Genomic DNA, 14,638 nt, shown 5'->3' with positions numbered 1-14,638 from the left:
ATTTATATAGATAAGGATGTGAGTTTGTGTGTGTGTTGGGGTGTATGGCTATGTTTTATGTGTCTGCCTATCTATCTCTATTTGTCTGCAAGTTTGTGTGAGTGTGGCGATGTGCTACCGACATATCTTATGATTATTATGGATAAAGTAAAACTCTTCAATTTTGGACGCCTCCCACTTTTGCGGGCGGTTGGTGAGCCATTTTATCTTTGGTTCGGTGGTATCAGCTTAGGAAAAATAAAAGATTCAACAATGAAAATATGAAAAGCCTTTTGGTTCTAGTTGAAAAAAATTCGTAAACTCTTAAGGTTTTGGCAATGCACATTGGGCTTTGTTCAGGTCCGGCCTGCTTTGAATAATTTATGAGAGTTATTTTGGAGCCATATTTGTTGGGTTTTTTTTATTGACAATTTTTTGCGAAAAAGTTTTCAATTGTTTCGTATGTATTTCATTCAAACTTCGTAGTTTTGGGTATTAATTTTTGACGTCTTCTAGAACATGTACGAGAATTAAATGACAAATCATTTTCTAGAATATTTTGACTATGATCGCATTATAAGGAACCCCATTTGGAGACTTGCTTCAAAGTTAAAATTGTTTACCTAAAATTCTAGCAATACTGACAAATTCCAAGGAATCTTAATCTGCAATTTTCTTTTTTATTTAATTTGGCTCGAGGTAATTAGAATTGTTAAAAGATAATGAAGACGGGGAACTTTGCGATATAAACTTTCAAAACGCCGATACATGTATCTTCCTATACATGTATCTATTTTTAGGTTTACTTCCATAATCTGCTGGATTTTCACAGTAATTATTTTTTATGTTCCACAGTTTTACGTTAAATTTTGAAGGGGGACCTACAGGGTGCAGCAAAGTCTCTTACATTTTTTTTTAAATTTTTATTAAATGAAAGCTAAAATTGTCGGAAATGCATCAAATATTAGAATAAGTTTCGATTTGTTCGAATTGGTCACCTTTGGTACGAATTATGGCCTTCAAACGGCCAATGAAACCGTCACACGCTGCCCGAATGTTGCTCTGCGGTATTTTGGCCCATTACCGGCGAAGCGCTTGTTTGAGGTGATCGACTACCAACTGTGCTTTCCAAAATACTCCAGACACAATAGTCCAAGGATTGGTATCGGGAGATTTTGGTGGCTATTGTGCACTGGAAATGAAGCGAGGAACCTCTGATGCCACGGTACCACTATCGGCTGTTATGGCGGCCCACACCCCCTTTTTGGAATTTCAATGGCTTTACCCCGAGCTTATTTTTCGGCCACTGCGACGCTTCTTTATTTTTCGAACCATTTCTTTTGATGTTGCTGTTGCGTCCACTTTCTTGACGTCGTGGTTTTGGTCAAAAGCCATGATAATATTTTTGCATAACTATGTGACATTATTTCAAGGACGAAATGAAAATAAAATAAAAAAATTAAATGTGAAATTTATGTTCTTTCCGAAAGAGCGTATTAGGTATTTAACGTAGTAGGAACATCTGTTTCAACCAAAACCGATTCTTTTTAGAGATCGTATGTTTTGGAAAATATCGGTTCCAGATTTATGATGATTCAAAAATAGGAGCCATGAGGTTCAACATTTGTTTTTATTTTGTTGTAGATATGGGAACGTTCCTTATGGGAATCTCCATTCTAGTCAAAAGGGTTTCATATCTGCAGAAACTTTACCGCAATTGTAGTGTTGTAGACTATCGAAGGGTGGGCCCAGTCCGACATGGCCTTTGCTTACCTGTTTTATAATGATGGTGTTTCAAACGGGTATAATTAGGATCTTTTCAGATTTCCAAGTTTTCTTTTCGGAAAGAATAATGGGAAAATGTTTACCAAAAAGTTTTCAAAATCGTTCATTTGAAGTTTTCCGAGGAGGATAAAAGAGTTAAACCATTGCACTGTTTAAACGTCTCTATATGTAAACCATAAAAACCAACAGTGACATCAACATAAAATTTCAGCCTTGTAATTTTCTCCTTTACCAAATTTAGTACCATTTAGTACAATTATAGTAGGTATATTCAAAATCAGCTCCTTTTCTCAACCACAGATACCTACAGCGACATTTATACGAAATTTTATGATTTCAGGTCTATTCTATCACCCCGTATCAATTGTAGCACAATTTAGTACTTTCCGTACAATTATAGTACACATTTTCAAAAACACCTTCATATCTCAATACGAGATACCTACAAAGACCTCATCATCAAATTTCGGGATTAAAGCTTTATGCCTTCACCCAATACCAAATTTAGTACTATTTAGTACTTTTCAAGCAGCAATAGCACACAATTCCAAAACTACCTCCATATCTTACCCATAGATATCAACAGCGATATTCATATTAAATTTGAGGATTCCAGCTCTATTTCTTCACCCAATATCCGAATGTAGTACTTTTCATACAATTATAGTACATGTTTTTATAACCTCTCCCAATCTTAATTCCAGATACCAGTATCAAATTAGAGGATTCCAGCACTATCCCTTTATCCAACACCAAATTTGGTACCATTTAGTACTTTTCGTACAAAAATTGGACTCATTCCCAAACTACGCTATATTTCATACACAAATGCCATCAGTAATCGAAACATCAAATTTCCGAATTTTATCTCTATTCCATCACCCAACACCAAATTTAGTACCATTTGGTACTTTTCGTACAATTATAGTACACATATCCGAAACAGCGACCCTAATACCAATTTTCATATTTCAAACACTATCTGTTCACCCAATACTAAATTGTCCCAAATATAGAACTATTTAGTACTTTCGTGCACTTGTAGTACACATTTCCAAAATCCCTTTTTCAACACAAAGCTACCATCAAGAGATATCCCAATATACAAAATTTCAAAATTCCCTCTATATCCGTTCACCCTAAACCAAGCTGTTCCAAATTTAGTACCATTTACTACTAATACAGAACGCATTTCCGAACCATCTCCAATTCTCAAACACAGATACCATCAGTAATTCAAATGTCAGTATTGTATCTCTATCCTTCACCCAATATCAAATTTGGTATACTTTTCGTACAAATATAGGACACATTTCCGAAAATCCCTCCATATGTCCAGGCTACTCAAGAACAGCGACCCTAATATTAAATTTCACATTAAAAGCCTTAAATGTTCACCCAAATTGTACCAAACTGTTCGAAATTTAGTATAATTTTGTACAGTTCTCAAACTTGGTGTACATTTCCAAAACCACCTTCATATATCAAACTTTGATTCCAACCTTGATTCTCATTCCAAATTTTAAGTTTTTATCTCTATCCGTTCACATAATACCAAATGGTACCATTTTAGAACTTTTGGTAACCTGAATCGAATTTCCAAAAGACATCTATTCTGCACTTCATCAGTGACTCTCGTTTCAATTTTCAGAATTCTAACTCATTCCGTTTGTCCAATATTTTAGTACTTTTCATAGCCTTATCAGACGCCTACGCACCAAGACTGATCCTCGTGCAAAATTTCATAATTGTAGCTTCAGAAGCTCCCCCTTTTTTATGCCCTTCACCAAGCATTGTGTGGAGGGTGTATTAAGTTCGTCATTCCATTTGTAAATTATCGAAATAAACATGATAACTTAATGTGAAGTTCAGCAGTTTTCTTTATCCTAATTTCGAAATCGGTCCGTATTTTTCGGATGCCTCGATGTAAACCTATCGCAGTGAGGGACCACAAGGCCTTCTTGTAGAAGACCGGAATGCCTTTTTTTAAAAAGACTAGAAAGCCTTCTAATAGAGGAAAAGAAAGCTTTTTTATAGGAGACCATAGGGTCGTCTTATGGAGGACCGTCTTATAGAAGACCTGAAGGGCAATTTCATTCCCTTCCTTCTGAAACCTCTCCTAAAACGTGATTAAATTTATCACATAGCGTCAAAGGTTTATATATGCCAAAGGTTTTATATATCTTCCTATGTGAAATTTCCCACCATCCAATCGAAAATCGATAGGAAAGTTTCCTATTCCACCATTCTGATACGAAAAAAGGAGTTTAGTTTAAAGGAATATCCCACAGTGTCATACGCCAGTTAACTCCGACCGATTCGGACGAATGCTTAGTGTGAACTTAACCGTAGTTGGCGTTGTTGCCATTTTGTTGTTGTTGTAGTTGTTAGGAGTTTTTGTAATTCGTGTCTGGTGTTATATTTTATTCTACGAATTGGGACTACAACGACTAAGTCCTTGTATTTGCTGGTGGATGGATTCAAATAAGCCTATGTTTCGGAGCATGTTTACATATAACTATGTACTTGGTAGTACAGAAGTATGTAACATCCAGACATATCTGCAGGATCTGTAGGGAGGTGTATACCTATCTACCTGTGGAGAAGATGTGTGTGTGTGTGTTTTTTATTTGTAGATTGCAATTGTGATTCGTGATATTTTTGTTGTTAGCTTTTTTTCTCGGTAGCAGCCCAAAACTCTTGCTCTTAGTAATTGTTGTTGGTAGCCATGTTGTTTGTTTGCCTAGATATGGTTACGCTCTTCGTCGTCGTTGTTGTTGTTGCTGCTGTTTGTTATTTTTGTTTTTTTTTTGTGGTGTCGTTTTTTTTTTCTTTCTCGTCTCTACTCTCATCCAGAACCGAATGTGTCTCTGGGCTGTCATTTTCATTTCGATTTATATCTCCATCATTCCCGCCGTACTTTATGTTTCGTAACGTTTCGTTTCACTTTGTTTTTGGTGTTGTTGGTTTGTTGTCTTGGGAACGTAAAATCATCAGGATGTCATTGTAGAAAATAGCCTCATTGTAAACGGTTTGGTTCGTTCATTCGTTTTGATGTCGCATCAGCTCAGTTAATGTCAGGGGTATCATAGAGATCCGAATGACTGCTTGGGTCCTATGTGGGCTACATACAGCCATACTTTTGTACGTATGTATGTATGTATGTACATTGGATAAACGGTGAACTGCGTAACAAAGTTAGCCAACGTTGCCGGTTAGGTGGGCTCTTTGGCTGACAGTCTGGCTGACTTTATGCTTGTTGTTGGGCTGGCTGGTTGGTTGGTCGACTGATGACACATGGAATAACACGTCTCTCTGTGGCATTGTTAATATTCACATAAAGTCGATGTTGGAATACTTCCGAAAAAAATCTGCAAGTGAGAGACATGTTGTTAAATCTTTGAAAGTGCGTAAAATTATAGGTGGGGAGAATTGTTGATCTGGAGCTGAGATATTAAGAAATTTGGAGAAAATAATGCACTTATGAAAATAGCACTTAATTAGTAAAACTTTTTTTATACACTCCACCATATTATGGAGGATATATTAAGCTTGCCATTCCGTTTGTAACACCTTGAAGTACACATATAAAATTCTATGTGGATTTAGCGATGTCCGTCCGTCTGTGGATATCACTCTGGCTTCCGAACGAATTGAAGTAGATTGATAAAATTTTGCACAAATGTATGTTATGTCTGCAGGACTTTTGGTATTGAAAATGGGCCATGTAGGTCCACATTTTGGTATCGGTATCTGTACCTCCCGATATTCGGCATTTTGATGATTTTAGCGAATTTTTTTCACCGGAATTGTTTAAAATTTGGTATTTGAAGTTCATAATGGATACTACAACCTACGACAGAAAATTGTCTGTACAGGTCCACCTCTTCGTAAAGCCCCCATATAACGGTACCTCTCAATATTCGGAATTTTAATGATTTTAGGGACATTTTTCACCAGAATTGTTTCAAATTTGATATTTGAAGCTCGTAACAAATACTACAGCCTACGACAGAAAATTGTCTGTGCAGATCCACGTCTTCGTATAGCCCCCATATTACGATACCTCCCGATATTCGGTATTTTAATTTTATCGACATTATAACCGATTTTTTTAAGTTTCGCATTTGAATATTGCAATAGCTTATGACAAATGTTACCTACGCACGTTCTTGTCGTCGTATAGATCCTAATATAATAGTTACATTCGGTATTTTTAAGATTTTAACAGAAGTTTTAACGGATTTTATTGTTTTTGACTATTGCCAAATTCGTTCCAAATGGTGGAGGGTATTCAAAGTTCGGCCCCGCCGAACTTACAGCTTTTTTACTTGTTTCTTATACTCACAACGTTGGAGGCTATACTCGAAATTGTTGCTACTTTTGTAAATAAGGGATAATACATTGATCGGCTTTTTTAGAAGTTGGAACTTTAAAAATATAGAAATCAATATCAATTTATGTATTTTTCCATAAAGATTCGTAGCCGAGAGGAAAAAGCACCTTTTCGTATCTGACTTTGAAATAAAAATTTACATTTAGCTCTAAATCGCTAAAAATCGTTTTTCGATTGTTTCCCAACCCAGATTTGACTAAAATTTTGATTTTAGTATTTTTAGCTTTACCAATGATCTCTCGATTGATTTCTAGATTTTTTGCGCAGCGTGGAAAATTAAGAAAAAAGTTTTTTTACATATCGAAAACGAAAATCTTTTAGAAAAATAGACAAGAGCTTTTAGTGCGAACAAATGGAGACGAGGAGGTGCTATTTTTGCTACCATTCGAAAGGCTCGATTACACATCATGTAAGAACCGCATGTAAAGTGAATATTTTTCATTTTATATTCCGAGCTTTTTATAGCATACTTTTTAGCGCTAGACTGTATAATACTATACAGAGTGAGATAAAAAAGACTGTAACCAACTTCCAACCAGTGACAGCTCATTATATTGTTTACAAGCGTACAAAAGCATTTTGATGTTGGAATTTTGCAGAAAAAAAGTTATTCGTGATGGAATTCAAGCGTGATAGTGTGATTTATTTATATTTGGCTGGAAAACCACAAGTGGCTATCGTTAGAACACTCCAGCATTTAAATGTGAATAAATCTTTTGTGTCTCGTACCATCGCTCGTTACCGCGTAGCCCGACGTCAACGAACTGGACGGAAGAAAAGAGCAACATCAGCTGAATTGGTTCGAAAAGTAAAGAAGCGACTTGATTGAAACCCGCGTCGCAGTGGCTCGTGAGCTACACATATCACAATATTCCATTCGGTAAGTATTGAAAAATGAGCTCGGGATAAATCCATTGAAATTCCAAAAAGTGCAAAACTTACACCGCAACAGAAAGAAAATAGGCTCAAAAGAGCTAAAGAGTTGCTTCGCTTGGCCGAAAGTTGTGAACGGCCGAATTTGGTTTTCTCCGATAAGAAAACATTCGTTGTCCAGCAGTTTGTAAACAAACAAAAGGATCGTGTTTACTTGCAATAGATGTCAGCTGAAAATGTGCACCTTCGGTTGGCCACCAGAAATCAAGCGTCGGCCATGGTGAAGGTGTGGGCCACCATAACAGCCGATGGTCGCTCTACGCTCGTATTAATCGACCGTGGCATCAGAATAAATGCCGAATATTATCGCGAAAATATTCTGGAGGGTGTATTAAATCCTTGGGCACGCAAACATTTTGGCCGCAGACCTTGGACATCGAAACAGGACTCAGCACCATTGCACTCAGAACGCACTACCCAAGAATTGTTACAAAATGAGGTTCCTCGCTTCATTTCCAACGCACAATGGCTACTAAAATCTCCGGATACCAATCCGTTGGACTATTGTGTCTGGAGTATTTTGGAAAGCAAGGTTGACACTAAAAAATACCAAATTGTCGATCACCTCAAGCAAGCGCTTCGCCGAGAATGGGCCAAAATACCGCAGAGCAACATTTGGCCAGCATGTGATGGTTTCATTGACCGTTGGGAGGCCATAATTCGTGCCAACAGTGACCAATTCGAACAAATCTAAACTTATTCTAAAATTTGATGCTATTTCCGACATTTGTTGCTTTTATTCAATAAAATTAAAAAAAAAAAAATAAATTATGGAGTTAGACTTTGTTGCAGTTTTTTTATATCACCCTGTATACACAAGTGTAACAACTCTACTAAATGGTACTAAATTCAGTGCAATTTGGTTTTGGATGAACGGATTAATCTGGAAATTTTAAAATATTGGTATTGGGGTCTCTTCTGGTTGGTAGAGTTAAGGTAAAAAGTTGGATTTGGAAATGTGTTCAGCAAATTTACGAAAGTTACTAAATGTTACTAAATTTGGTATTACGTGAACGAACGCTGCTTAAAATCTGAAAGTTGGCAATAGGATCACAGTTAGTGGGTAGAGTTGATATTTGGAAATGGTTTTGGAAATACGTCCTAAAAAGTACTAAATGGTACTAAATTTGGTATTCGTTTAATGTCTAAAATTAGAAATCAAGATCACCTTTTGTGCGGTTTGGTTTATACATGGCTGAGGATTTGGAAATTCGTACTCATACGGTATGAAAAGTACTAAAATATTCTAACAATTAAAAAAAAAATATTGGAAAAACGGAATAAGCTGGAATTGTGAAATTTGGAATAAAAGTCACTGATGGAGTGCGGGATAGGGTTAATCCAAACTCTAAGGTTAAGAAAAGTTCTAATAAGGTACTAAACATCTTAAATGGTACCATTTATTATTATATGAACCGAAAGATCTAAATACTTCAAATTTGGTATGGAAGGAAGGTGGTGTTGGAAATGTTTACAAAAAGTGCGAATTGTACTTATTTGGACTAAATTTGAAACACTTTGGTCTAGGGTGAACAGATAAAGCTGGAATTTTGAAAAATTGTATTGACTTTCCCGTAAATGGAACAAGAAATGGTTACTACAAGTACAGGGAAAGTATCAAATGGCATTAATTTGGATCAAATTTGTACAGGGTTGCCCATATTCGACGGACCCATCTGGCAACGCCATAACTTTTGCAGAGATGTCACATCGCTTAATGACATACCGCGTTTGAAGCGTTAGTCCAAGCAGGTTTTTGACCATGAACCAATACACGCCATGCGAGCGCTCTGAAATAGTTGAAATTTACATTCAACAGAAGAAGTCAATTGTGGAAACTCATCGTGCTTTTAAAACATTAAAAAATGTGAGAAGTGCGCCTTCTAAGAACACCATTAAGCGTTTATACGAAAAATTTTCGACTGGTAAGGCTCTTTCTAATCCGAAGAGGCCATATAAAAGTCGACCAAGGCGATCGGATGAGAATATTGCTGCCGCACGAGCCAGTGTTGAGAGTTCCCCAAGAACATCCCAAAAACGCCGTTCTCAGCAGTTGGGCATGGCTCGGTCCACTTTACAACGGATTATTCGCATTGATTTGCATTTGTTCCGTACAAAATTCAATTGACGCAAAGAATGTTTGGAAGGTCCGTCGAATATGGGCAACCCTGTATTGAGTGAAGGGACATTGCTTGCCGTTTAAATTTTGTATTAGGGTCGCTGTTTAAGTGAAGTCTTGACATATGGAGAATTTCTTACATCGGGATCGAATTTGGTACCTTTCACTATTTTATGTGCCTTTAGTTTCCAATTCCCACAAATACAGCTCTACTTCAATCCACACACTGATAGGAGTCCACACACAAAATGTCAGCTTTATCACCTAAAAGGTACCACAAATGTTGCCACACTCTATGCATTAGAGCTTTAAAATACCTAAAATACCAGAGCTTTAAAATACGTTTTGGTTCGATTTTCCAACAGCTCACCCTGTTCTCATCCACATAACAAGGGTGTCCCTTATTCTTAATTTTAGAATTTTAGCTTTTCTCGTTTTCAAAACACCATATCGCAGGATTCCGTAGATTGACCTGAGGACGGTGGAAATTGAACTACCTTCTTGGAGCACTATGAGTTATCAGTACGAGTATTCGACCTGGGGGAGCGATTGTATTACCTGACCCTACAAGTTTGCTGTGTCTGCTTTATTTGCTCTATCTGTTATCCTTAGCTTACTTTTTACCCTCGGAATATAAGTTAATTTTTATTACAAAATCATTTGCCTTTAACTTCCTATTCCTCTCCCCTCGTCTCTCCCCTCCTTAACCAACATCTACACCGATTTGTATACATTTATGATTGCCATGAAAACTTAAATGATAACCATCTAAATTATGCTTCCTCCTCATAAATAATGTCTCAATCGGACAGATGAATGCTAACAACAAAAACAAAATGTTATCGGAAATGATTTACATGATGACATTTAGTGACCAGCATCAATAACTATAACCTCCACATCTCCGCATACAAAATATGTATGTCTCCATCAAAAATAACAACAACTACCAATGCTGGTAGTAAAGCCATGCCAAGGAGGGGGAGGAGGAAGGACAACATGAGCAGGAGAAGTAGGAAATACTGAAATTGCCCAGTAATGTAATTTCAGCAAGTAAATCCAATAACATTGAACTGTAATAAAAATTTCCCCATAACCCAAAAGCAATGATACGAGCATGGGCCAAAAAGAAGCAAAGAACCCCATATCATTGGCTCGAGGAAGGGGGGGGGGGGGGGAGAACACAGAATCTCTCAAAATGTAATAAAAATGTATGAAGTGTCATCCTTGTGGCAGTTAATTGTAACGAAATATCGAAGCGAACGAATTTGTTCGAATGATAGACACGAACACCCGGGACATACGCAGGCAGAACTATAATTAGATGATCCCAAAATCAGCCGCTAATTTTTCCGCAATTTGCTTAGTAATGAAATATAAATACAAAAATAAAACCATAAATATCAAAGGGCGAGGGGAGGGAGAGACACACTCAAACACACATTTGAAAAGGGAAAAAACATAGACCCCACCTCCCCCATTTGCTTTGCATCAAACAGTCAGTTTCCGTATCCGCAGGACACTAAAACAAGGGTTTCATACGCCCTCGTCTTCCAACTGTTGGCTTTGGTGTGATAGTGTCTCTCCGGCTGGATTGCAAACGAAAACAGATACAATGGCCAAATCCCTTTTCTTGTTTGTTCAGACACAAAGGTTTTGGCGTTTCATTTCGATTTCAGTATTTCTTCTTTTTTTTTGCTGAGCCGAACAGCAACAACAACACCACCAACAACATCAATATTTATACCCTGGAGTGTTGCACATGTCTCATCTTTGCTTTGAACTTGTTGTTTCCTTTTACTTATTTGGGGGACGAAAGCAGTGAGCTTGTCAACCAACCACCCACCCATCCATCCATGTTTTCGTGCTGGGCCATCCATGTTCAACTGTCACATATCCAACCAGCCAGGCAGCCAGCCATCAAGGCTGGGAAGCATTCAGCCATGTCAAGCCCACCAATGTGAATGTTTGATGGAAGGCTGTTCGAAGAAGAAAACCAGTGGAAAACAACACGAAACATTCCTCCTTCCTTCCTTCCTTTCTTCGTTGGCTCGTTCGTTCGTCGTCGTTCATCGAATTGGAAGTGAACATATTGTCAGTTCCGAATTTGCTCTGTGACCCCCCAGCGGGAGTTTGGCAAATGCGAAATCACTTCAGTGACACACACACACGCATAAACAAACATGTACATCAAGTGTACATGGAGTATTGAGTATTCCTTGAAGGGTGACCGTTGGATTTTTTCCTAGCAGCTGGGTGTGTGTGTGCTTGGCTTTTGAGTTGTCATTTTTTTGTTGTTGTTGCTTTAAACGTTAATACCGTTGGTTAGAGGAGGCTTTTTTTGAGATCTATTGCAAAGTGTTTTATGTCCTAGAGAAATGTAGACAATCGAATATCGAAAATTCTTGCAGCTTAAAGGTTTCTCTTATCAGTTAATAAAAATTCGAGGTTAAGAATATTGACCAAAGTCCACCAACTATGGCGGACAATGACAAGGGGCAAAATAATAGGTGTCAAAAGTTATTGACCCTGGGGGAATAGATATTGACCAGAGGTCAATAGGTATTGACCCGAAATCAATAGGTGATTCTCAGAGGTCATAAGGTATTGACCAGAGGACAATATGTATTAACCAGAGTCCAGGGTAGGTGTTGACCCGAATCCAGATTTTGACACGCGATCTATAAGTTATGATCAGATTTAAATAGGGCTTGACCAGAGGTCAATAGATATAACAGGGGTTGACCAGAGGTCAATAGGGCTTGACCAGAGGTCAATGGGTACTGACCCGAGGACAATAGGTATTGACCCGAGGTCAATAGGTTTTCACCCGAGGTCAATAGGTTTTCACCCGAGGTCAATAGGTATTGACCCGAGGTCAAAAGGTATTGACCCGAGGTCAATAGGTATTGACCCGATGTCAATAGGTATTGACCCGAGGTCAATAGGTGTTTACCCGAGGTCAATAGGTGTTGACCCGAGGTCAATAGGTGTTGACCCGAGGTCAATAGGTGTTGACCCGAGGTCAATAGGTGTTGACCCGAGGTCAGTAGGTGTTGACCCGAGGTCAATAGGTGTTGACCATAGGTCAATAGGGGTTGACCATAGGTCAATGGGTATTGACCAGAGGTCAATGGGTATGGACCGGAAGTCAATGGGTATTGACCAGAGGTCAATGGGTATGGACCGGAAGTCAATAGATATTGACCAGAGGTCAATAGGTATTGACCAGAAATCGATAGGTATTGACCAGAGATCGATAGGTATTGACCAGAGATCGATAGGTATTGACCGGAGGTCAATAGAGCTTGTCCTGAGGTAAGTAGGTATTATCCCGAGGTCAATAGGTATTTTCCCGATTGATTGACCCGAGGTAAGTAGGTATTGTCCCGGGGTAAGTAGGTACTGTCCCGAGGTCAATAGGTATTGACCCGAGGTCAATGGATATTGACCCGAGGTCAATGGATATTGACCCGAGGTCAATGGATATTGACCCGAGGTCAATGGATATAGACCCGAGGTCAATGGATATTGACCCGAGGTCAATGGATATTGACCCGAGGTCAATTGATATTGACCCGAGGTCAATTGATATTGACCCGAGGTCAATTGATATTGACCCGAGGTCAATTGATATTGACCCGAGGTCAATTGATATTGACCCGAGGTCAATTGATATTGGCCCGAGGTCAATTGATATTGACCCGAGGTCAATAGGAATTGGTCAGAGGATTACAGCATTGATTTGAACTCAATAGCAGCAGTATTGACTTTAGGTCAAGTTTTGAGGTAGTTTAACTTTTGGCTGTAACCTTCTGAATTTATATTTTTTTGCCACCCAAATTTTAGTATTTCCCTATGAATTCACTGTTCCTGTGCCAGGTATTTAAAAAATCCACCACACATTTGCACATATGTGCCTCAAAAATAACATATTCATATTCCTGTTGTTTTGATGGCTCTTGTCTTTAATTTGCGACACACTCTCAAAGCACTTGTTTCGGCAGGATGCACATGGGTCGTGATACACACACACACACGAAACACTTGTAGTGGTTGGTACTCAAGGATGGCGAAAAACGCATTTGCCTTTTATAACGTGATTATCTGACGATTTGATTTGTCGTTGAGTGGCGAAAACAAATACAAAATCATTTCAGAAAGACGACGACGACGAGAGAGCACATAAACGGAAATAGGAAGCAAATAGCTTACAAGAAATTAACAACAGGGACTACAAAAACAGGGATACATAAACTTGCAAATAAACACACATCCCTCATTTCTCCTCCCACTGCCCTGCTTTTCGAAAATCCCCAGTGCCTTTTTCCATTGATGACTCTGTGCTACACGCCTTCCAATTCATATTTACCCAACATCCAGCAGGGAGGCAAAGCAGTCAGTCAAGCGAAATGGGCTTATGGAAATTTTGCCAACTCAAAATTTAATATGATTCCTTCGTTTAATCTCATAGTCGGATTAAAGTAAGAATGAGAATAGAGGAAAAAACGAAAAAAGAAAACAGTGAGGAAAATACGGCTTGCTCCCTCTTGGGATGGAAGGCAGAGATGCTTAACTTGTTGTAACTGCATGAGTGGCTTTGAAGAGCGTCGGGGGTTAAGGTGGCTTGGCAGTACTAAACTTGTTTTTGCGAAAGCTGCCAGCACCTGCCTTTGGGGAACTGTTTTAACTAGTTGCTGTGCTTTCTTACCTCCGATAATACGCCTCATTGTAGACGTTAATAACTATTTTCGGGAGAGAAAAAACAAATTTAAACAAGTAAATAAGCAACTAAAATCTGCCGGACCGAAATTGTAATACCTCCCACCATTTTTAAGTATCGTGAAAATTTTGAAAAAAATCCGCCAAAAAATACAACTTAAATGAAAACTGTTATGTGGGGGCTATAAGAAGATATAGACCTTCATAAGTAATTTTTTGTCATAGGCTGTAGTAACGATTGCGAACTTTAAATACGAAATTTGAAACAGCTCCGTTGAATAATGTCGCCAATATCATCAAAATACCGAATAAAGGGAGGTACTATTATATGAGGACTATACGAAGTCGTGGACCTGCATAGACAAATTTCCGTCATTAGATCTTCAAACTTTAAATACGAAATTCGAAACAATTGTGCTCAAAATACTATCTCTTCCAGAAGAAATGCCTCGTGCGGATTTTGAGACAATTCCATTGAAAAATTTAAAACGTCCAAAATGTGCCTCATCGAAATTACGGTTTTTGACCATAGGTCTCTTTGGACCAAATCCGTTTCAAGATATTTGGAGTCGATCCGTCTGTCTGGCTGGTGCGCACGAAAACACACGTAGGGTACATAGTAATGTATTGGTATATCGTAATATTTTTGTCAAAATTAGATCGTGTTAGGAGATGGGTACCTCCCTCACAAAAGGTCAACATTT

At 38.2% G+C, this 14,638-nt stretch overlaps 1 protein-coding gene across 1 annotated transcript; it reads right to left on the bottom strand.

Moving 5' to 3' along the window:
• Positions 1-11,893: 11,893 nt before the first annotated feature.
• On the bottom strand, positions 11,894-13,942 carry LOC105261526 (uncharacterized). Its single transcript, XM_011292376.1, has 2 exons — positions 13,924-13,942; positions 11,894-12,525 (listed from the first exon to the last, which is right to left on the bottom strand). The coding sequence occupies exons 1-2, from the start codon at positions 13,940-13,942 to the stop codon at positions 11,894-11,896; spliced, it is 651 nt and encodes a 216-aa protein (XP_011290678.1).
• Between the last annotated feature and the right edge of the window lie 696 nt (positions 13,943-14,638).

This window comes from Musca domestica, unplaced genomic scaffold, assembly GCF_030504385.1.
Source record: "Musca domestica strain aabys unplaced genomic scaffold, Musca_domestica.polishedcontigs.V.1.1 2, whole genome shotgun sequence".
In the NCBI taxonomy this organism is placed as follows: domain Eukaryota; kingdom Metazoa; phylum Arthropoda; class Insecta; order Diptera; family Muscidae; genus Musca; species Musca domestica.
The sequence above is the reverse complement of the archived record's forward strand: the minus strand, read 5'-3'. Positions and strand labels throughout refer to the sequence as shown.